The 21,417-nt window shown below is 48.9% G+C and overlaps 2 protein-coding genes, 1 long non-coding RNA gene and 1 other non-coding gene across 10 annotated transcripts in view; 3 read left to right on the top strand and 1 right to left on the bottom strand.

The window, feature by feature from the left end:
* Positions 1-202: 202 nt before the first annotated feature.
* LOC140701730 (uncharacterized) lies at positions 203-2,406 on the top strand. The gene is made up of 2 exons (XR_012080672.2): positions 203-357; positions 2,272-2,406. It is a non-coding gene; the product is annotated as an uncharacterized LOC140701730 (long non-coding RNA).
* LOC140701814 (Z30 small nucleolar RNA) lies at positions 1,944-2,040 on the top strand. The gene has a single exon (XR_012080794.1). It is a non-coding gene; the product is annotated as a Z30 small nucleolar RNA (small nucleolar RNA).
* An 801-nt stretch (positions 2,407-3,207) lies between the features above and the next one.
* Positions 3,208-8,231, bottom strand: PEX12 (peroxisomal biogenesis factor 12). Of its 2 annotated transcripts, XM_072978323.2 has the most exons (4): positions 8,099-8,231; positions 6,674-6,847; positions 5,649-6,211; positions 3,208-5,142 (listed from the first exon to the last, which is right to left on the bottom strand). In XM_072978323.2, exons 2-4 carry the CDS (start codon positions 6,797-6,799, stop codon positions 4,740-4,742), a joined length of 1,092 nt encoding a protein of 363 aa, XP_072834424.2. In that variant the 5' UTR covers positions 6,800-6,847; positions 8,099-8,231; the 3' UTR covers positions 3,208-4,739. The 2 variants fall into 2 exon arrangements, with proteins under 2 accessions (XP_072834424.2, XP_078235476.1); XM_078379350.1 differs by having other exon boundaries at positions 6,674-8,099.
* The window catches only part of AP2B1 (adaptor related protein complex 2 subunit beta 1), a 50,968-nt gene continuing 37,710 nt past the window's right edge, over positions 8,160-21,417 (top strand). For 3 of the 6 annotated variants that reach the window (XM_072978329.2, XM_072978328.2, XM_072978325.2), the window contains exons 1-5: positions 8,160-8,267; positions 16,489-16,546; positions 18,627-18,732; positions 19,386-19,521; positions 19,787-20,032. In XM_072978329.2, the coding sequence (XP_072834430.1) occupies positions 16,510-16,546; positions 18,627-18,732; positions 19,386-19,521; positions 19,787-20,032 (525 nt within the window). In that variant the 5' untranslated portion in view covers positions 8,160-8,267; positions 16,489-16,509. Of the gene's footprint in view, positions 8,268-8,430; positions 8,589-8,698; positions 8,766-14,703; positions 16,084-16,488; positions 16,547-18,626; positions 18,733-19,385; positions 19,522-19,786; positions 20,033-21,417 lie in introns of those variants that run through there. The other 3 variants (XM_072978326.2, XM_072978327.2, XM_078379348.1) reach the window with 3 other exon arrangements.

Below are 21,417 nucleotides of genomic sequence, written 5' to 3'. Positions count from 1 at the left end.
GGTGCAAGGAATAAAAGAAATGCGTTAAGATGTGTCAGCCTTGTGCCTTCCACGTGTATGACGACAACACCCATCATCCCCTAAGCTAGCCTCTTCGTCTCCTCCTCCCTCCGTGCCCCGTTTCCACTCTTGCGGCGTTCAAATGGGAACCGGAGGCGTCGCTGGCACTCAAGCGCTTCTCTTCCTGATCTTCTATACGAATCGCAAGCGGATCGTGATTGGGCAGCTGCTCTCAGTCTCACGTGGTCTACCAACGGAGAGCTGCGATTGGCTGGATGGGAAGAGGGGGCAAGACGCTGCGGCAGCTGTTTTTCCAGGGACCAAGATGGCGGCGAAGAGCATGTGGGGAGCGAGCGGGTGAGTCCTTTTGGGGGCGAGAAGGGGGCTGGAAATTAGGGTTTTTTGGGGGGACCCTTTTGTCGTGTGGGGGCTATGGGGAAGAAAGGGACGAGAGAGCAAAAGAAAATAGTTAAAAATTGAGTTGGAGAGGGGAGAAAGATTTTGGACTACAACCCCCAGTACTTTGCAAGGGGCTGATAGGAACTGTAGTGCAATGCTTTAAGGAGGCAAACGAGTTTGGAGAGACAGTGTGGTACAGTGGTTACAGGGGTGGCCTCCTGAGGAAACCTCCTGAGCTGTGGACCCCTCTGGGTGCCCTCGGGCCAGGCCTGCTTACTCTCACCTGGACCTACCTGGCAGGGTTGTTGTGATGCAGCAGGAGGCAGGGCTGCGTTTGGCACCATGAAGATCTTGGAGTTGCAATAGAAACATAATAATAAGCAATTTTTGGTGAGGGTGTGAAGTAACAAATGAACATTGAAGAAAAGATGCAAGACACCAGGGAGGCATCATGATTGATAAACAAAGCCCCCCATCAATAAGTCAATCAATCTTGCATTTTTCCTCCAAAAAGTTCAAGACAACAGGTCTCTGAAAGAGACTCTGAACAGCCCAGGAATGCCCTGTAAATTTCATCTTTCAGTAAGAACTCGAACCCAGATCTCCAAAATCCAGCTCCAATACTCTTTAACTATACAAGCACACAGGCAAGATATTTTAAACCACGATTCGGGCACGCTCCTCTCTCATCCCTCGCGGGCGGCTAAAGTCTGTAGAAACAAAAATATTCTATTTTTTACTGCTGGGCTTTCGCCTGCCTTTTTCCAGTTAGGTGTGGGTGGTCAGTTTTGCTCAGTGGAGGTGGAGAAGAGGACTAGGTATATGTGGTAAAACTGTTGAATGCTTCTGGAAAGTGCCTGGCTAATCCTGACTGCGATGCTAATTTTCTGATGATGCAGATAGATTTGAAATGTTATCATTTCTTACTACAACAATAGAGGAGAGAATGTCTTTCGCCTTCTCCCCCTGCTCAGTGTTCATTCCTGTGATGTTCCAGGTTAATGGGGTTGGAGATTTTCCCCCTTTCTCAGGGCATCATCAGCATTTCGGAGCCAAGCGCCTCTATCCTCAGTTTCTGGAAAACCCATTTCCAGGAGGCTGGAATGCAGCTGAAGGACAAACGCAAACTGTAGTTTTCCATTTATAAGACTATACTTTTGTCTAAAATCTTTAGACTAAAAAGTGAGGACCGTCTTATACACAGAAGTAAGCTGAGGAGAGAAAAAACAAGTGGAGGGGAAAGCAGGGATCAAAGTGATCCTGCAGGGCTTTGATCCCTTTCCCCCTACACTTGCTAAGCCCCACTTAGATGTCTTAATTTTGGTTTAGAAAAGCAGGGGGTGTCTTATACACAGGGAAAATGCAATAACGTCTCGCAGCTAACAAGGTGCACTGCCCGGTGGTGCGATTGAGCATGAGGCCAGGCGCACAACCCAGCGTCTCGTCAGCTGGCCCCAACACTTTGCCCCAACCTCATTTGAACCCAGTAGGATTCCAGCTGTTGAACTGGATTAACTGAACTAAAAAAAAAACATTCCCAGAAAAGGCAATGATGAGCGAAGTATAGTCTGACCTGGTACTGCCATGGCGTCCGTTTTGGCACTGACCAGGGTGTGATCACGCAATCTTCTCTCTGAGCTGACGTTGGCTGCCGCCACCGAGGGCAACCAAGGGGAACCCAAAGGCCTGTGGATAAAGCCGTATGAAACAGAAGCTCCCTGATCACCCCTTGAGGCGCGGCCCCAAAGCCCCTCTCCAGCCAGCTTGGCTGAGGATTTGATTTCCCCCACACCCCGACAGACTGCGTTTTGCAAATACATGGCTTTCCCAGGAGAAAGAACCACCAGCGTCTCTCGTTTTCATGTTTTGCAGGTCCGTGTTTGGTGGATGGAGAACGAAAAGCATTCAAGAGGAGCCTGTGACCTGCTCCTAGAAAAAAATGCTGCTGTGGTCAGGTCTGCTGAAAAAGAAAATTATTCCCATAATAATAATGTGCCATCAAGTGAATTCTGATTGAAAGTGATGTTTTTCCAGGTAGAAAGTACTCCGGGGTGGGTTTCCCATTCCCTTCTTCCAGGGGTGCCCTGGGACTGTGCAGCTTGCCCAAGGCTGCCCAGGCTGGCTTTACTGGGGCACAACTTAACCTGCCAGCCTCTGGCTCCACAGCCAGAGCCCTAAACCACTGAGCTGTCCAGCCAACCAGAGTATTCTCTTAAGGAGTCCTGCTTTAATCCCAGGGCCCTAAGCAGACTCTCGTAACGGGGTGCAAGGTGGGGTGGGTGACAGGAGAGGCAGTGAATATAAACAGGAAGGAGATCAGCGTTTGAAAGAAGCCCTTCAAAGTTAATAGGCAGCGGAGAAATACTATCCTGTGTTTTAATCATGGCTAGCAAAGGTGGGAGCCTCCCCCCCGCCCCCCGTTGTGACTACGATGAGCTTCCTTCCACCCGATCCGAAGCCACTCGGGCATTGCAGAAGCCCATAGGTGGTGCAGGACATTCAAACATTTACCAGGTCTCGCCGGTGAAGCTCTGCGGTGACTTTTAGATGTGAATCCAGCAGGTCTTGCCCGTGCTCCTTGTACGGACAACAACTCTCAGACTCCCCCACCCACTGGGGATTCGGAGCACTGTATTCCAGCAGAACATCTTTTCTAAAGAAGCATTCATTCCGGCTTGGATTCAGACAGCATCTTTGGTCAAGCAGACATTTTTTTAGACTACAATTCCCAGGCAGAAACCATGCCAGGTATGGGGATTCTGGATTCTTGTAGTCCCCCTCCCCTCAAACATGTTTGCAAACCCAGGATTTCTGCAGAAGTATTTTATTTCAGACTTCCAGCTGCGTTGGGCGACACACCTCCCATTCTCTTTTTGCCTCTGAGCCTCTGGCATCGGGGGGGGGGAAGCAGGAGGGGGGAGGGAGAGACAGAAAATGGCCACCACCCTTCTGCATAACACTAGGTAAAATTGAATTACCAAAGGAGCCTTTTATGGAATGATGGTGTTTCCACAACCGTTGCAAATAAATCGACGGGAATTAATACGTGAGTATTGATGGTGCTGTATTGACACAAAGACGTGGCTCAGTTATAATCAGAAAAGTGGGGAAGAACATGCCTTTTCATTTCTTTGTGGATTGGGATTTTAGAAAAGATTACCTCTGTCCCGTCTTGACAGGATTAGCAGAGGAGGACGGGTCAGTAAAAAAGGGAGCTGGCTCTTTTTCTCCTCCTGTGCTTTGGAGCATCATCCTAGCTCTCTTGACTTTGCAGTAGCAGCTTTAAAGAACATAGCTTTGCAGCACCCAAACCATTCTCTAAGATTTTTCTCCTCTTTCCTCCATTTCTCGCATTCCACCTAGAATGGCTGGCTGTAACAATCTCAGTTTTCTGTTTACCCGTTACGTAGTCTGCCTTTCTGCATGTCACACTTTCTGAGACTGGACTTGTCCCCTTTAGTATTTCTTCACTGGCCACCCTAGGGAGCCCAGAAATTCTTAGTGTTCTGAAGTAAGTCTACATTTCAAGAATGTCTGTCTTTCAGGTAGCAGCATCGGGGAGCAAAGTCCCTCGCCTTTTGCCTGCTCTCTGCATTTTCATCTTGCGGGATGCATTTGAAGGTGGCAGAGCCCTAAAAGAAATGCCTTCATCCTTGCGGTGTCTTTTCCAACACCCTGGGACATAAAATTCCTAGAGCCACCTTACATGCAACCCCCCGCCGCATGAACAGTAGCTGGCTCACCCAGAAAACGTTTTCCCAGCAGCTGTGGAACAGGAAAAAAAAGTAGCTGATTGAGACTCTAGTACAAAAATCACATTCTTTGTGATATTTATTCCACAGCCTTTCCTCAAGGGCGGGAATCCTACACTAGGTTTACGCTGCTGTTACGCTGATCATGTTATCAAAGCAGCTACGAATGCGAGGAACAACTTGCGAATCGGCACTCGCCAAGGGCAGCCTGTGACCTGATTTGACCTTCTGGTTTCTCCCTCCCATTTTAAAAACGGTCCATAGAAACATATGAGAAATGGCCCTGCTGGATTTAAAGGGTCACCCCACATTGGAAATGGCTTCACAGGATGTAATTACATGGGATCAAATTAAGTGTGCAGTGGGGGGGGAGAGAGCTTATTTTTTTCTTGGTTTCCCCCCATTTAGGAAAAGAAATAGGTGGGTTGATCTGGAACAGGGGTGAGTTTCAGAACAGAGGTGATCTGCTGGCAGAACGGGTGAAAATGGCCGGACGCTGCTGCCTTAATCTCATCACCAAACTGGCTGTGTGCCACTGGCAGGCACGTGGCTTCCGCACATCAAGACCAAGGAAGCCGGAGGTGCCCGTCAGTTTTCAGGGGTGTATAATTTCACCAGGTGTTGAAGTTCAGTGGCGTAACCGGTGACGGGGCACCGCTGGTGACTCTTGACGTACGTGTAGGCGCATCGGTAGCAGAAGACGAAGCCAGAGGTGGAGAGGGCGGTGTCGTTGGTGCGAATCCTGCGGCACAGCGGGCAGATGGTCTTGAGCCTGGGCAGGAGAGGGGAGGAGTCCGTCTCGTGGTCCAGGTGGATGGGGGGTGGCGGGGCGGGCAGGGCGGTCAGCAACTTGACGGCCTCCTGGTTTTCGGAGGAATGCCACCATTCCAAGAACTGGAGGAAGAAGACCCCCACAGAGAGGCCGGTGGATAGAGAGAAGGCCAGGCCGCCCAGGGCTTTCTTCGTGGTGGACCGAGCCCATTCTTTGACGCTGTGGCAGGTTGAGAAGAACAGGGAAAACACTTAATATTGTCTTTCACAAGAAACAAGAGCGTTCAAAATTAAGCCCCAAAGGAAACAGATCCCCTTTCCTTAACCCCTGTTTCCAGCAATGCTTAGCCTGGGAATCTCAAGAAATGAGTGCCAAGGTTTCCTCCCAGCTTGTTTCGAACACTTGGGTATTTAAAGAGAAACTATTCTTGGTCATGGAGGCTCCATGTAACAATCATAACAGACAGGGGAACCTATCTTTTAAGACACCCCACCCACGAAGCTGCTCTCTTAACTATCCCTTTTGTTCTGCCTTGACCTAGCATTAAAAATCGAGGGCCCTTGCCGATCAAGGCACTCTGGTTTATATGTACGCTTTCCCCACTAAACAGTATCTGTGATGCTGAGCATGCTTTTTGAAAACGATGTTTTGAAACACCATAAGCAGGGGATTCGCTGGCATGGCAGTGACCCTCAGCTTGCTGGTGCGTTTCCATTTCAGCTCACCTGCTGGGGGACCGCAAGACTGAACCGGTGGTGGTCAATTTCTCCTCCATGGCCCGCAGATCTTCTGCCGTCAGCCGGCTCAGCTGCACGCCTGCCAAGCGCAACAGGGGGGAATGGTGCCGGGCCTTCCCCAGGATGTAGCCCAGCTGCTGGCCCAAGATCCAGCCTTCCCAGGCCAGGTTCACATAGGGGTAGGCTGCCAGGAATGCCTTGTAAAACCTCTTCCAAGAGGACGAGGGGAGGTGGATGGAGTAGTCGTCCTCATCCCGGAGACGGGCGACCAGTTTCTCCAGTTTGGTTCGCAGGTAAGGCACAAGGACCAGCAAGCCGAGCGACCTCCAGTGGTGCCTTTGAGGCAGGCCGGCCGTGGCCAGACGCACCTGTGGCGGGCGGCTGCGGTGGCTTCTCGGGACCACCCTCTTCAAGCCGTAAAAGTTTTCAGAGAAAGAGGCGCTGCACCGGGAGAGGTAGTACTGCTGGAGGAACAGATCCAGGAGGGTGTAGAGTTCGTCAAACCAGCGCCAGAGGAAGCCGTAACGCCCAGGGTTCGACTCCGCCAGGACCTAGATCACAAAAGACAGACAAGGCTTAAGATCCGGAGCATCGCAGGCCAAAACCTGGGACAAGAGAGGAGTTTTCTACACCTGGGCAATCAATTCCAGATAGGCTCCTGAAGTACATTTTCCATCACCAGGCACTGAGGGGATCCACGCAAAAGTGTCGTGGACTGCAAAGCACAGCTTAGTTTCCCGGCTTCAAAGCACAGTCCATGATCAATCATTTATTTAGATGGGGGGAAAACTCCAATCCCTTGGACTGTTTCATCCTGAACTGAGATGTCGACAAAGACATGCACACACCATCCCTAGAACTGTTCTGTTTAGCCCAATTCACAAAAGCGACGATAAATGACTTTTTCTGAACTGCTGCCTTTCCCGGCTGACACAGCCACTGGTCATCCCGAGAGCCACAGAGAGAGGGAACGACAGCCCTGACAGTGGCTGCTCACAGACCTGATGTCTTACCTTGGCCACGTGTTGAAGGGCGGGTCTCACCGCCGACATCAGACTATCTTGGGCCACCACCTCGAAGATGGAAGGCCTGTCCTCGTAGCCGGAGGCCGCGGCGAGATGAGCCCCGCGCTCTGCCATGGCTTCCTCTCCAGGAGGAAAAACCTAGCCGTTGGGCAAAACCTTTTGCTGAAAACACAACAGAACAACAAAAGCCTTTGTTACTGAAACATTCAAAGAGTTATTTCTAACAAAAAGGAATGCAAAACATGGGGGCCGTTCAGATATTGATGACCTGAAACACTGTCCATTGGTTTATTTTATTTATTTATTTAATTTATATCCCGCCCATTTAGACCATCACAATGGTCAGAGAGGATGAAAGGTTCTGCCTAACAACACCAGGTGGGCCAAAGGTTCCTCACTTTTAAGGTAGACTCTAGAAGTTAGTAGGGTGATGCTTGCTTTGCAATCCGATAATGAGCAGGAAAACAGGAGATTCCCCATAAAGCTATGTTTTTAGCCATAGCAAGTGGCTAGATCTCAAGAATCCAAATCCTGTTTGCTGCCCTTAGAAATGTTGCCTTTCCCCAAACTGTCCAACAGTCTGCAAATATTCAAATCCCAGACTTCCAGTAAAGCAGAGGATGGTAACTTCGATGTGTCAGGGGCTTCAAAGATAGGCCGTTTGTTCTTTTTCCCACCCCGAGGGATGGCAGGGGCAGAAAGCAGAGGGGCCAGAGGCCACCAAAATAGCCCCAGAGGAGGGGTGCAGGTTGACACACTAATTGACATCCTAGCTGACCCATCGTCTGCTACAGGAAATGCATTGCAGTACAATTTTGTCTCGGGCCAGGAAAGGGCTACTGGGCCCCATAGATGGAAGGTGTCGGTTGATGGGCTTTGTTGTAAAAGTGCTTTGATGATGATAAGGATGAGTCGAGAGACTGCCTCGGCCAGTAGCTTGGTCTCATACAGTACTTGCAAGGATGATGCCCCAGAATGCCTTGCACCAACACACGGGGAGTCAGTCTAAACACTCTCTGGCCCCAAACCCCTGGAAGATGCTGCTCCCAGAGATCCAGGTGGGGTGGCTCACCACTCGCCTGCCCATGGGCTATGCTGGGCAGGGGATGATGGGACTTGCTGCCTGACCACATAACAGGAGAGCCACCGGCCAGCGCTCCCCAGAGCACTACAAAAAAAAGGAACATGTTAGGTTAAAAACTCGACAAATTTTTCTTTTTTGAAATGTAATTTCGTTCCACCCGCGTTGCCTGCAGGGAGTAACGACGTTCCTCGCACAACTCGTTACTGCCCCGTTCTTCGAAGAAAACCTGGGTTCAGGTTTGGAAGGGGAGGGTGCGGAATATGTGTGTCCACCCCACAACCGTATTAGGGGGAATGAACCCCCCCATCCCGACAAGCAGCCCCACCTACCAGCCCAGCCAGGAGCCCCTCAAGTCCAGTGCTGCAGAACTCTATGGTGCCATAGAGAGGAGAAGGAGGAAGAAGGACCCCAGAGGGGAACTTCCGGTGAGGAACGGAAGTGTGGAAATAAACCGGCCGGCGCGGTAAGGGATTTCGGTCGGGGCGGCCTACAGAACAGGTAAGGTCCTTTCAGACCCGTTGCCGGAGCAACCTGAGGGCCAGTCCTTCTAGAACGTGTCCGAGGCCTCTCTTTCCGCTCCGCTTCCGGGCTACGGCCGGAAGTGGGTGAACCGGCGGGGCGGGGGAGGGACGCTCTAGGCCGGAAGGCGTGGCGGGCCTCTGTGGTCGGACCTCCCTGACCGCCCGGTTTCCGGTCGCCTCCCGAGCCAGGCGGTTGCTCCGGACTCGCCGCCGTCGCCGCCGCCGCGGATTCGCTTTCTTTCTCTCCCCCCCCTCCCGCCCCGCGCCTCGTCCTCCTCCCTTCTCCTCATCCTCGCAGGTGAGCGGGGGAGGGGAGGGGCCTGGACGGAAGCTCCGCCCCCTGGAAGGGCGGGGTGGGGTGGGGGGAGGAAGGACCCCTCCCTTCCCTCACAATTGGGGGGGTCTTCAAAATTGGGGGGGCATTAAGAGGTGTGGGGTTGAAGAGACATGCCCTTCCCCAAATGGGGCCTCCAAGGTGGGGTAGTTCTGAAGGATGAGGGGGGTTGAAATTGGGGGGGGCGAGGAATAATCTTTCTTTCCTCGGTGGGGCTTGAAATGGGGGGGCATCATAAGGGGGGGAGGAAGACCGCCATGCCTTCCCCCCCTCCAGTGGGGCTTGAAAGCTGTAGGGTTTATTGGGGTGTGTATGTAAGGGACGAGGAACAACCTGCCCCCCCTCCCTAGGTGGGGTGTACGGTTGGGGGGGGGTTGTGAGAAGGAGGAGGAATGACCCCCCCTCCCTTCCTGCCCCAAATTGGGGCTTGGATGTGTGGGTGTTTGGGCCCCCCGGTTAGTTCAGAAATAGGGCAGGGAGGATCCCCTTTCTGGCAGGTTAAGAGCTGGGAATTGGGGGGTGGGGTGGGGGCCTCTTTTGCAGCACTTTCTTGGGGGGGGGAGACACCAGTCTCCATGTGGGACCCTGGAAATAATAAGGGGATGCCCATGGCAGGAACTTGCTTTCTCTTATTTTTCCCTCCCTAAATGGGATGGGGACTCCGATTCCGGGGTTATAGGATGGATGGCTCAGTGAGTTGGCCTCCTGGCTGTGGAGCCAGAGGTCGGGAGCCCAGTTCCCTCTGCTGATGCATGGAAAGATGCGTTACGTTCACTAGTAATACCAGTGGATATGCTTCCTGAGCAGAGTAGGATGGATTATAACTCTTTTATGCTTTGTGCGTGGTGGTATCTTATTAATTTTTAAAATTAAATTTGTTGATTTATTGAAAATATTTTTATTCTTCCTTTCCCCTTAAAAAAAAAAAACACCCAGGGCGGCTTACATCATTTAAAAGACAATATTTAAAAGCTAAAAACAGTAAGTATTTATTGTAAGTAAGTGAATTTAAGGAAGGCCACGTTAGGGGGACATTCCTTGGAAGGACCAGAATATGGCATTTATTGCTTTGTCTCTTCTGTTTATATTTTGCCTCTTGCTAAACCCGGGGACCAGAGAAAGAGACAAACCCAGAGGATTCTAGACCCAGAGTAAGCCGCCCTAGAGAAAGAAATGAGGTGGAAATCTGGGGGTGTGTAGGATGAATAATAAGAACTTGCGGGGGGTGATGCAGGTGGCAGAATATTTTCTTTCAGCGCCCTCCCCCCCCTTTCAATCTGGGCTTTCCAAAGGACAGTAATCTAAAATATGAAGGGCGGTGGATTAAGAGAGTGAGGATGAATGTGGGTCGATCTGGTTGAGGAGAAAATCTTGGTGGTGGGGGGAACCAGGGAGGTACAAAGGGGTGTTCCAGGTAAGGGAGGGGTCATCAGGATAGAATTTGGGAGTCAGAACAACTCACACCCCAGAACTGTTTTATCTGTGGGAGAAGCCATATTTTTCCAGAGGAGAGACATGCTTTTTTTTCTCTTAGCAGACAGTAAGGGATATATTTTGGATGGTTTGGGGGCAAAGGTGTGTGTGTTTGGGGAGGGAGGTCTTTATGGTACAGCATTTGCATAGGAGCCCCCAAAATCAGGTGAAGCAGCACACCGGGGGGGGGGAAGGAAGGTGAAGGTACCATGTCAGTTTAACCGTGAGCAAGCTGGGATGATTTGGATGGCCCCTTTGGATGGGGAGAGGGCCGTATCATCAGTGGCCTCTACGGCAAAACAGCCCAGTGAGTGAACAAAAGATCGAGAAAAGTATGACTGTTTACAGAAGGGGAAAGACCTATTTGTTGGCTGGTTGGTTTAAAATATTTTTACCCCATCTTTCTTCTTAAGAAAGACCCAAGGCAGTTTTCATCGTTTTTAACTTGGCTACCGAGGGCAGTTAGGTGGGAACAGAAAATATGTGAAGTTCTGTTTTTTTTTTCCTTCACTGGGGTGGGGTAAATCAGGGTAGGAGATTAAAGTGAGGGGGGCATGTGATTCTTGTGATCACACCCAGAATGGATGCTCTGTGGGGTTTTTTGGGGGAAGGGGCAGCAGGTGGGTAGGGTGGGACGATCTTTACAAGCTTCAGATTGTGCCATCTTTTCTAAACCAGCCCCCCCCTTCATTTTTCAGGACCCCGGAGCGGGCAAAGCTTCGTCCGAAGCCTCCCGGGCCCCCTTTTGCTTATTTAGTCTCCCCCCCCCCCCGCACTCTTATTTTTGGATGGGAGAGCATGAACCCACACCACCGCTGTTTTGAGCAGATCCAGAATGGAGCGTGTTCTTCTCCGGTTCTGGCTGTTCCTTAGAAGCGGCGAGATTCGGTTCTCTGCCCCCCCATCTCCCTTTTCTCAGCTTAGAAGCATAACCTGAGAAATAGGTGCTTTTCTGCTGCTTTAGAAAGCAAAAAGATTTCCTTCATGGGTGCCAAAACCCAACTCAAAACAGGCTAATTTGGGTCAATGCCTGTCATTTGAAGTTTGCTCCAGTTTCTCTCTGGACTTTCGTCCGAGATGCACAGGACACACCTTGCGTTGCTAGCGTCTGGAACATGTCGTGGGTACCAAATGGCATGATGTCACTCTCTAGCTTTGTGTAAAGCCGAAGAGGTTCATATCCACCAATATCCGCTTTAATCTCCAGGATGGATGTTGGTTTCCACCTCCAGGTCATTCATTTCATTTATTTAAAATATGTTCACTCCGCCTTTCCCCTTAAAAGGACCCGAGGTGGTTTTGTTCTGAGCTCACGGATCCCTCTTTACAATGCTCTGTGTTTCTGTTCGCTTGCGTGCCTGATGTGAACGGCTGTCGTACACAACAGTGGTTCGGAAAAAATCTTTGCATGTATTTTTTTCTTCCTCTAAAATGCAAACAGAGTAAACGTCTTGGAATAAATGCAGGGTTTATCTGGGGGGGGGGCAGGTTTCCCTGTGCTGCTGGTTGTTTGTAATGGCAATGTGTCATGTTTGCATTTGGAGGATAAATAATAATTTTTTAAAAAAACAGCTGCAAAGACATTTCAGTATGGTTGGAATTGATTTTTTTTTTTTTTGGCATTCAGTCTCCATATGGAATCTTTGCAAACATCCCCACCTTTCGTCCTGCAATAATCCATGCGTGCAAGTTCATGATCACAATAAAATCATCATATTTAACCAGAGGCTCCCCTTCCCGTCAGGAGGAATCCTGAATCAACAAACCATTCTCCTCGCCCTGCATTTTCCTAGAAAGGCACTTTGGCGTTGATACGCTCGGCTTTCCCGGGCACCAGGGTGGCACTGCCCTCATTTGTATTGTTAAAGCTTTTCGGGAGAGATGAATCTGAGATTAGAAGCCACATGGCGGGTGTTTTTCCACCTCTCCCTGGGGAGGGTTCCTGAACCAATCCATTGTGGAGTGTTATTCTGCTCTGTTTGTGTGTGATTTTGTGTGTGTGTGTGTGTGTGTGTGTGTGTGTGTGAGAGAGAGAGAGAGAGAGAGAGAGAGAGAGAGAGTCAATCAAAGAATGAGGAGGAAGACATTTCTGAAGCCATGACTGTTCCCGTCTTCCTGCTTGTCTCCTTGAATCAGAGGAGGGCCTTGCAGATTTTAAGCTCGAGAAGAAGAAAAATCTACATTTATTTCTTTACATTTTTGCTAGAACCCTGAGATTCACCAGCAGGATCTGGGTGCAAAAGGCATGGAGTCGGTCTTAGCTTGGACCGGACAGGAATTAAGTATGTCATTCTTAGCTTACGTCCCTTTTATTCAAGATCGATAAATAATAATAAGAAAGCAGGTTCAAAGACTTTTCAGTATGATTGCAACTGTTACTGACTCAATTTTTTTGGCATTTACTATGCATCTGAATTTAAATCAATTTAAATTATTAAGTTATTTTGATTTAAATCAAATTGATTTAAATCACAATTTAAATTTTGAAAGACTAGGTTTTTGATGATTTTAATTTTTAAATCTCTTTTTTTAAATTTTAAATCAATTTGATTTTAAAAATTATTTATTTTTCACCTGCTCTGCTTTTATTTTAAGGGGCCTGGTTTTGTGTCTGGCTGAATCTGGATCCACCCCATCAGGTCGAACTCTTCTAAGAAGTAGGGGCCTGAGTCCTGCAGTTGGTCTCAGCTAGAGTAGACCCATTGAACCCATGGAGGTTGCACAAATGTTGCCTTGCCGGCTGCCACTGATTTGATCCCTCTGCTTTCGTTCGGACAGACGGTTGGGGGTAATGCTTGAATGTTGTTGATGATACATTTCCGAGCCTCAGCCCATTTGCTAGTTTTACACATACCCTAAACAAGAGTTTGGGGTTTTGATGCTAACAATTTCAGGAACATGTTTGAGCTCCCCACTGGACTTTTGGAAAACATACAGGGATCTGCTGTTCGTCCCTTCTCTTTCTGTCAATCCCTCAAAATCTGATACAGTGGTGCCTCGCTTGACGATGTTAATAGTTCCAGCGAAATTGCTGTAAAGCAAAAACATTGTCAAACAAAACAAAAAATCCCATTGAAACGCATTGAAAACCCGTTCAGTGCATTCCAATGGGCTGAAAAACTCACCGTCCAGCGAAGATCCTCCATACGGTGGCCATTTTCAGTGCCTGTATAGCGAGGAATCTGTCCTAGAAAACAGCGGGGGGCCATTTTGAAAGCCAGCGGCCATTTTGAAACCCGACAATCAGCTGTTTGCTGATCATCATAAAGCGTAAAATCGGATCCCGAAACATGGAACTGATCAACGTGAAACGAAATTCTCCCATTTAACACATTGTTTTGCGATCGCAAAAACGTTGACGTAATGCGGATTTGTTGTAGAGTGGGGTAATCGTCCAGCGGGGCATGACTGTACTCCCTCTTTCTCACTTTTGTGATGTCTAAAACTTGTGATGTCTAGAACGTAAGTTTGGCAGGGAGCAGCCACATTTTCGTACTCCCCGTGAAGAGTTCCTCTTGCAGGCCCAGATCTAATGTGAGAGACTGTGCTGTCTAAGGGTTGAATGGGACTGGAAAATGCCAGTTCACTGGGTGAAGCTGGGCCAGTCCCTTTTTTCTAAGCTTGGTCTACCTTGCAAGATCATTGTGAAAGCTAGGCAAAAAAAAAAAGCCACTGAGATGCCAGCTTTCTAGCCATGGGATTTTTCAATATGGTTTCTCCACTTACAGCTACCAGAATTCAGCAGGAATCCCCACCGCTAGAATTTCTGGAAGCTCTCGCCAAAAAAAATCCAAGCATCAAGATATCCAGACTCACCGTGGTTCGGTTGAGTAGGTGTCTTTAAAATGATGTAAGTCGCCTTCAGGTCCTTTTTAAGAAGAAAGGAGGGGTTAAAAATATTTTACATTAATAGATATTCTCGTCTGAATTGGGGCACTGCTGTGCCTACAAACGCACCACCCAATACAAATCTCCGTAGACTTTTTTTTACCCCTTTGTGTCCCTAGTCTCTTGGGGATATTTTCTCCTGCGCGCACATCGATTCTCCTTCTGCTTCCACTTTTCCTCCGAAGGGGACTTTTGAGGAGGGACGGCTCGCTTTGACCTAGGAATCTAGGGAATTAGTCCATATCTCAGAAAAGTTCTCAGTAGAGACAGGTGGCTCCAGTTTTTCACGGTAGAGAATCCACGCCGGGTCTTAGCCTCAACCGGAGCTCTCCCAGGTGCTGACCCCTGTCCTCCCATAGAAGTTCTGAACCTGGTTTGATCTCCTGCACAGTACAGATTAAAACTCGGAATGGGTTCGCTGGCCCTGTTGGGTTTGCGGCGCCAGCTTCCCCGGGAGCTGGAGCTCCCAGGTCCGCCCGCCCACCTCCACGCCGCATGTCCCGTGCTGGCTAGAGGATGCTGGGACCTGTAATCTGAAGAAGTACAGGATGGCTGAGGTCTTGTTGACTCCCTTTAACTTTGAAGGTAGATGCTGTCTTCCTCATTAAAGTTTCTGTTGCAGCAAGTGTATTTTTCAGGATTTAAACAGGAGTGTCACTTAAACTAGATCTGGTTAATTTGTTTGATGTCTGTGGGTATGGTAGCAAATGCAGTGTTTTTTTCCTTCCTGTTCCAACCTTCTGACAGAGTGCCTCCTAGACTCTGGAACTCACTGCCACTGCATGCCTGGCTTGTCCCTTCTTTGCTGGCAAAGACCTTTCTCTTCAGGCGGTGATCGGCTGCCTTAGCTGGGTTTTTAAATGGATTGTTGCACTCTGTTGCTTTCAAATGTGTTTTTAGTATTGGTTTTATTTACTGTTTTTAATACAATATATGTTTTGTTTTATTTATTTATTTATTTATTTATTTATTTATTTATTTATTTATTTATCTTTTTGCTATCTGTTTTACTTATTGTTTTTAGCTTTTAATTATTGTCCTTTTCATGATGTAAACCGCGTTGGGTCTTTCTAAGTAGAAAGGGAGGGTAAAACTAAAGAAAGAAGGAGATAAACAAACCCAAAAAAACTCAGCTTATTTTATCTTAGGAATCCTTTGGAAGATACTTAAATTCCTTTCTTCTCTTCCATAGTTATTTTGGGAAGGAGGGGTGTTTGCGCACTGGATAAAAGCAAAAATAACATTTCTAACTAGGAGGCCCTCAGCATGGAAATGAGTTTAAATGAGATGCATGCCAGTGCTAAACTCTAGCCTCAGAAACAAACCAAAACTAAAAATAAACCATCCTTATAAGGGGACTGGAAAGCATATCACTGGACTAACTACTAAAAGGAGAATTTCGTATGGATGGCAAGATCAGATATATTAAGGAAAGTAATTGTTCTTTGTGGAAAAGGCCGGCAGATAAGATAATAATGTGAAAAGGAGTCACTTCACTTCCTTTGCTGTGTTTAGAGCTGTGATGGTTTGTGGCCAGGCTGTGTGTGTAAATGCTTTGTACCAGGAGACCTTCTACATTCTGGGGTTTTTCAAAAATTAATTGAAGTTATTATCTCAGTTACTTTTTAGAAGGATTTTTTAAAAAAGTAACTAAAAAGTAACTGTTTGGCAATGCGAGTACAACTGTGACAAACTACATCAGTGTCCAATGTCTAGATTTAAATTGAAATTTTTACATTTTAAATTTAATTTTGTATTTTATTTCTCTAAGGAGTTTCTTTTGGAGTCCAGTGCTGCCAAGGTAAACCCCAGTTTACCAGGTCAACGTCAGTTACGTTTGGGCTCATAGAATTAATGTCTCGTTCTGACCCTTCACTAATTATTGAGCAGGTTGGCACCGGATTCCCATCTTCCAGGCTTCTAACCTGTCATTGGTTCTTCTGAAAGAAAGCAGAGCTTGGAAATGAGGCGTTTGATTTAATGCTTGAACGTTAACATGATGAACTTCATCCTGAACGGGGAGGGATGCCTCAGACCTGGAGAAAAATAATATTTTGAGAGCAGTGTTAAAAATGTCTTGGCAGCTGCTTTTAAAAAGGTTGGGTATTGGATACATCCTGTAAGGCCAGCTTGTTCTCCTGTTTATCCTTCACGTGTTATTTGCGCTTCTGGAATAAGTGGACCTCTAAAGCAGGGGTGGAGAGATCCTGTGGTCATCACAGTATGGAGGACCGGCTGTTCCCCAGGTCCTTCTTCACTGGCCAGTCCTCGGGTCTTCCTGGACTACAACTCCCAGAAGCCTCCCCCATGGGCTGTGCTGGCCAGGATTTCTTGGGAGTTGCAGTCCCAGAACATCTAGGGATGGAAGTTCTGGGGAGCTGTGTCTTTGATGGCCTTCAAGACTTCAAAAAGCTCAGCCCTATCCCTCATCTGGGTTTGCGTCTCGGTTGGCATGGAAAGCGAGGCGGCTCCGCTCCCACTGATCCGTCGTTTTTCCTCCCAGGTGACCAGAGGGACTGCAACCATGACGGACTCTAAATACTTCACCACCAATAAAAAAGGTGAGCGGCGTGACGTTGGGGGGGTCCCGGCGGCCGGTGGGGAGGAGGAGAACGCTCGCCCTCTCGAGGCGCCTCTTTTTCAGGCGGCACCTGGGCTGAATACAAAGAGGAGGGAGGAGTTGGGGTTCAGAAGCCTACGCAGGATGCTAGATCTCAAGGAGGTGCTGCTTCTTGTAGCAGATAGCTCGTGTCTCGAGTAACCAGGACGGCTAGTCTCTGAGGAATATCTCCTGCCCCTCGGAGGACCATAAAGCTGAGGAGAAGCCTGGGTAGTCATCATCATTATTGTTATTTAATGATTAATATTCGTTGTAATAATAAGCAACAGTAATCAGACCGGGTCGAAATCCTCTCAAAACCCAAATCTACTGAAAATGAGCGTTGGCGTGGAGTCCGTAGTGTGGCTGGGGAGACAGCACCCACCCCACTATCCTCTTGGTCTCCGTTTCCTGTCATCCCTGGCCGGTGGGGATGATGGAAGCCGTCACTCCTCACTGTCCGAAGGCCCGGCTTCCCTTCCGAAACAGAGATTGGCCCTCATCTAACGTGCTTCTGTGCTTCAAATCCACCCTGGGACATGATTTAAATTTTAAAAACTGGATTAAATTTTTTTAAAAAAATAAATTTAAACTGTGATTCCAATCATGATTTAAATCAATTTTTTTCTATAAAAAAACAACAATTGTCATCCAGTGATTACCCTATATTCCTGGGGCCAGGTGCCCGATCATCTCTCTTCTGCCGCAGGGGCTGCTTCTCCCTCTTGGGATTTGTCCCGTCCAAATTCACCACCCCCCTCCAGAGCCTCTTCCCTGCCTCGTAATGGTACACCTGGCTTGTGATCTTTGTCGGTTTTTATTTTCTTTTTTTATTTTGATTTTTGGCTGATCTCCATTGACTTCCTGTGCTGGGATAATTAAGATTCTCGACATCGAGCGAGGCTGTTTACCGCCAAGCCCTGACAAGATGAACCTCCATTAAGTGCCTCAAATCTCTGGTGTGCTAGCCTATCGAGTTCCTCTTTCTCTGCCATTTAGCCAGAGACCATCTTGAAAAAATAATGATTTTTGTAGGCTTGTGAGAACGAGAGACAAGCTGTTTCATGGCTGGAGGCCCCTGACTTCCGTCTTTTTTTTTTTTCCGTAGAACCGTAGAATAATGGAGCTGGAAGGGGCCTCTTAAGGCCATCAAGTCCATCCTCCCCACTCCAGGCAGGAATCCAAATCAAAGGAGATCTGCCGGGGGGGGGGGGTGTCTAAATTTCTCTTGAAGGCCTCCAGTGTTGGAGTGCTCACCGCCTCCCCCTCAGGTCATGGGTCCCGTTGTCGTACGGCTCTGACAGTTAAGAATTTTTTTCCTGGTATCCAGCAGAAATCTGGCTTCCTCTCCCTTCCTTGAGCCCACGATGACGGGTCCTGCACACTGGGATGTTTCTTTAGCCTCATACTTGAAATTAGATGATGCCAGGGCGAGAGAATGACCTGATTGATTGATTGATTTTTAATTATTAGCTTTAAGCTACTTTGGGTTTGTTTTTTAAAATCAGTTGAGGAATGGGGCAGAATATTCGAAATACACCAGTGATCGATCAATAGCGAGTGAATCCCCATGGAATCATGGTGTTCTCCTCTCTCATACAATTTGTATCTGGTGGCTCTGTGTCCATCTGTGGGTGACACTCAGCGCTAACACGTGCCGGAGAAAGTTGGTTAGTTTTCCAGGGGACACGGAGCTCCTAAGTCATGGGCCATTCAGATTCCGAAGCTTGGAATCGCCTGATAGATTAGAGCGCCAGGAGATTCCGGAGGGACAAATTTATGCTGCACTGTTAACCGGTGGAACTCCTTGCCACAGGACAGCAGCTTTGAGGAAAGGAGAGGACTCCCGTTTCTGAAGAGTTGGCCTGATTGGTTGTCATTGTGAAGGGGGGTGCCGTATTCAGGGGCAGCTTACCTGAGAGGACCAGATTCTGGGAAGGGAAGAGTTTTTACTCTCTGGCCACTCTCGTCGTCTTCCTGGCTCGGCTCCGTGGGCCTGATCCGGTGTAGGATTTTTCTCACCACCCCTTCTTCCTCTCCAGGGGAGATTTTTGAGCTGAAAGCGGAGCTGAACAATGAGAAGAAAGAGAAAAGGAAGGAAGCCGTGAAGAAAGTCATCGCGGCCATGACGGTGGGGAAGGACGTCAGGTGAGGCGCCTCTCCCCGTAGGACAGGCATCAGGCTCTGCTCGCTGGTCTTCCAAGGTGCCACAGCAGGCCAGGCCAGTTGCCCCACTGGACACTTCAAGCCGAAGCCGATGGTTTGTCCAGGCATGGCCTAGATTCTCCCCTTAGAAGGGCCGGGAGCAAACCGGAGGGAGCAGATATTTGCCCTGAGATTCGAGAAGGGCCAATTCGGCGATTTGTGCTGGTTCGTCCTTCGAACGAACAGGGGCTTGGCAATTCCAAACCCCGCCTCCTCCAGCACATGCCCACTCAGAGCAGTGCCCAGAGGAGGCGGGGCAGGGAATCCAGGGCACTGCCTCTGAGTGGGCATGTGCTGGAGGAGGCGGGGCTGAGAACCGCCAAGCCCCTTTTCATCCAAAACTGGCACGAACCGACGAACCGGCAGTTCGTACCCATGTGAGACACCAGGGAGGCGGCTGTCAGTCAAGAATCGCCTTCCCTAAGCTTGACACCCTTGCACCGGATAACAGGTCCAGTCAGCTTGTTCAGTGGGATGATGGGGGCTGCGTCCCGGCTCATCTAGACCCTTGCTGGGTAGGGGAAGGTGGCCCACTAGGAACCAGCCGGCCAGCCTGACCGTCTCCCCCACCCCCACCCCCGTTCTCGCTCGCCTAGCTCTCTCTTCCCAGACGTGGTGAACTGCATGCAGACGGACAACCTGGAGCTGAAGAAATTGGTGTACCTCTACCTCATGAACTATGCCAAAAGCCAGCCGGACATGGCCATCATGGCCGTCAATAGCTTTGTGAAGGTCAGTCCTCGCGGGGGTGGGCCCCCGGCTCGGTGGTTCCCCTGAGCCTTCCGTAGAACGGCTTTTTCTGCGGTGTGGCATTTCCACCTCCTTCTTGGCGTCCCCCTCCATGCCGGCCCATGCCTGTGGTTCCTCCTCTCGTTCGAGAGGGCTCGTCGTTTGGAGCTCAGGCGGCACGTCCTCCTTGCAAGAGAGGGGAAGGGGAGCCACGCCTGCACCAAACAGCCGCCCGTCCGACTGTCCCTTCCTTGCTTGACCCCTCCAGGACTGCGAGGACCCCAACCCTCTCATCCGCGCCCTGGCCGTGCGCACGATGGGCTGCATCCGTGTGGACAAGATCACCGAGTACCTCTGCGAGCCGCTCCGCAAGTGCCTGAAGGACGAGGACCCCTACGTGCGCAAGACGGCGGCCGTCTGCGTGGCCAAGCTCCACGACATCAACGCTCAGATGGTGGAGGATCAGGGCTTCCTGGACTCCCTCCGGGACCTCATCGCCGACTCCAACCCCATGGTAAGGCTCTTCCCCTATGACGGCCAAGAAAGACCCCGGGGGAGAGGTTGGACCCCTCTTACGGGGGGGGGGGGTGGGGAGGAGCAGGCGCTCAGGACGGAATGGGAACCCTCCGCCACTGCGAATTTCAGGTCCGTTCCCCGGCACGGCTCAAGTGGAGAGAGGTTCCACAGGGCAGGACTGAAACATGCTTGCTACGTGTGCATTTTTTGCGGAGCAGGTAGAGAACGGAGGACACAGGACGCCTTGTTTGCTTGAGAACCACCTTTATTTGTTTGTTTGTTTGTTTGTTTGTTTGTTTGTTTGTTTATTTATTTATTTATTTATTTATTTATTTATTTATTTATTTATTTATTTATTTATTTATTTATTTATTTATTTATTTATTTAACAAATGCCACCCACACAACCCAAAGGTCTCTGGGCAGCTTACAATGATTTAAATACAGTAAAAAAAAAAGAACAGTTAAAATACAATTGCGTCGCATGAAAGCTGTGTGCTTTTTTTTTGAACTTCGAACCAGTCCTGTGCATTGTGATTAGATGAATTGTCCTGATGGATCTCCTTATGACTTTTTGAGACACACCAACCCAGAAAAAAAATTGCCTGGCTTCACTCTCTTTTTTTTTCACCACCATCTCCTTTTTCTCTCTCCCCCCCCCCTTTCCACAAAGTAACGAGACGCCCATCAGGGCTCCTGCCGGGCACCTTTTCCAACATGCCTTTATTTAGACTTCCGCGCATGAACACGGATGGCTTCTCGGGAACGTTGTGTTCTCACCGGAGCGGACGGGCCCGCCTCATGGTTACCGAGCGGGAGAGCTTTCTTTCATGTGCTTCGTTTTATCTCCCCCTCGTCAGAACTGGAGCTTAAAAAGGGGGGGGGGGGACAGAAACTCAGACTTCTGTTATCTCTGTGGAAAACAACTGATCCTGTTAAAGGCGGATGTGTTTCTATTTTGATATTCTTCTAAAGAGCAGTTTTTCTTTAAATAGCAGAAAAATGTAAGAAGAGTTCAGAGTAACCAATTAATGGGTTATATCCATGAATTGCTGTGATCATCTTCTGTTTTTAGGCCCTTGTTCATCATCATAGCTATCCTGGTGCTGTAGGTGGGAGTCCTAAATAATTCCAAACAACCTTTCTAGGTTCTTTACCGGATGAATTCTGTTCCTTCTTTGTTTTACCTTGAATAATCTGCCTTTTTGTTTGCAAATAGTCTACCTTTTTTTGCTTTATTTCCCCTTCTTCCTTAGTCTTTACTCAGTATTCTAGTGTTCCTTTTCTGGATGAAGTATTAGAACAGGTGTTGGCTTCTCAGCGCCAGGTGTTCCTGGATCCATTCCAGTCTGGTTTAAGGCCCGGTTATGGGATAGAGTCTGC

This window comes from Pogona vitticeps, chromosome 7 (assembly GCF_051106095.1).
Source record: "Pogona vitticeps strain Pit_001003342236 chromosome 7, PviZW2.1, whole genome shotgun sequence".
NCBI classification, from domain to species: domain Eukaryota; kingdom Metazoa; phylum Chordata; class Lepidosauria; order Squamata; family Agamidae; genus Pogona; species Pogona vitticeps.
This window is presented reverse-complemented; position numbering and strand designations above follow the sequence as displayed.

Excerpts from the sequence above, each read along its gene's own strand:
- PEX12 (XM_072978323.2), bottom strand. The coding sequence starts at position 6,799 with ATGGCAGAGCGCGGGGCTCATCTCGCCGCGGCCTCCGGCTACGAGGAC. Across the intron at positions 6,212-6,673 it reads CCCTTCAACACGTGGCCAAG|GTCCTGGCGGAGTCGAACCC; the intron begins GTAAGACATCAG and ends TTTGTGATCTAG. Across the intron at positions 5,143-5,648 it reads GTCTTGCGGTCCCCCAGCAG|CGTCAAAGAATGGGCTCGGT; the intron begins GTGAGCTGAAAT and ends AACCTGCCACAG.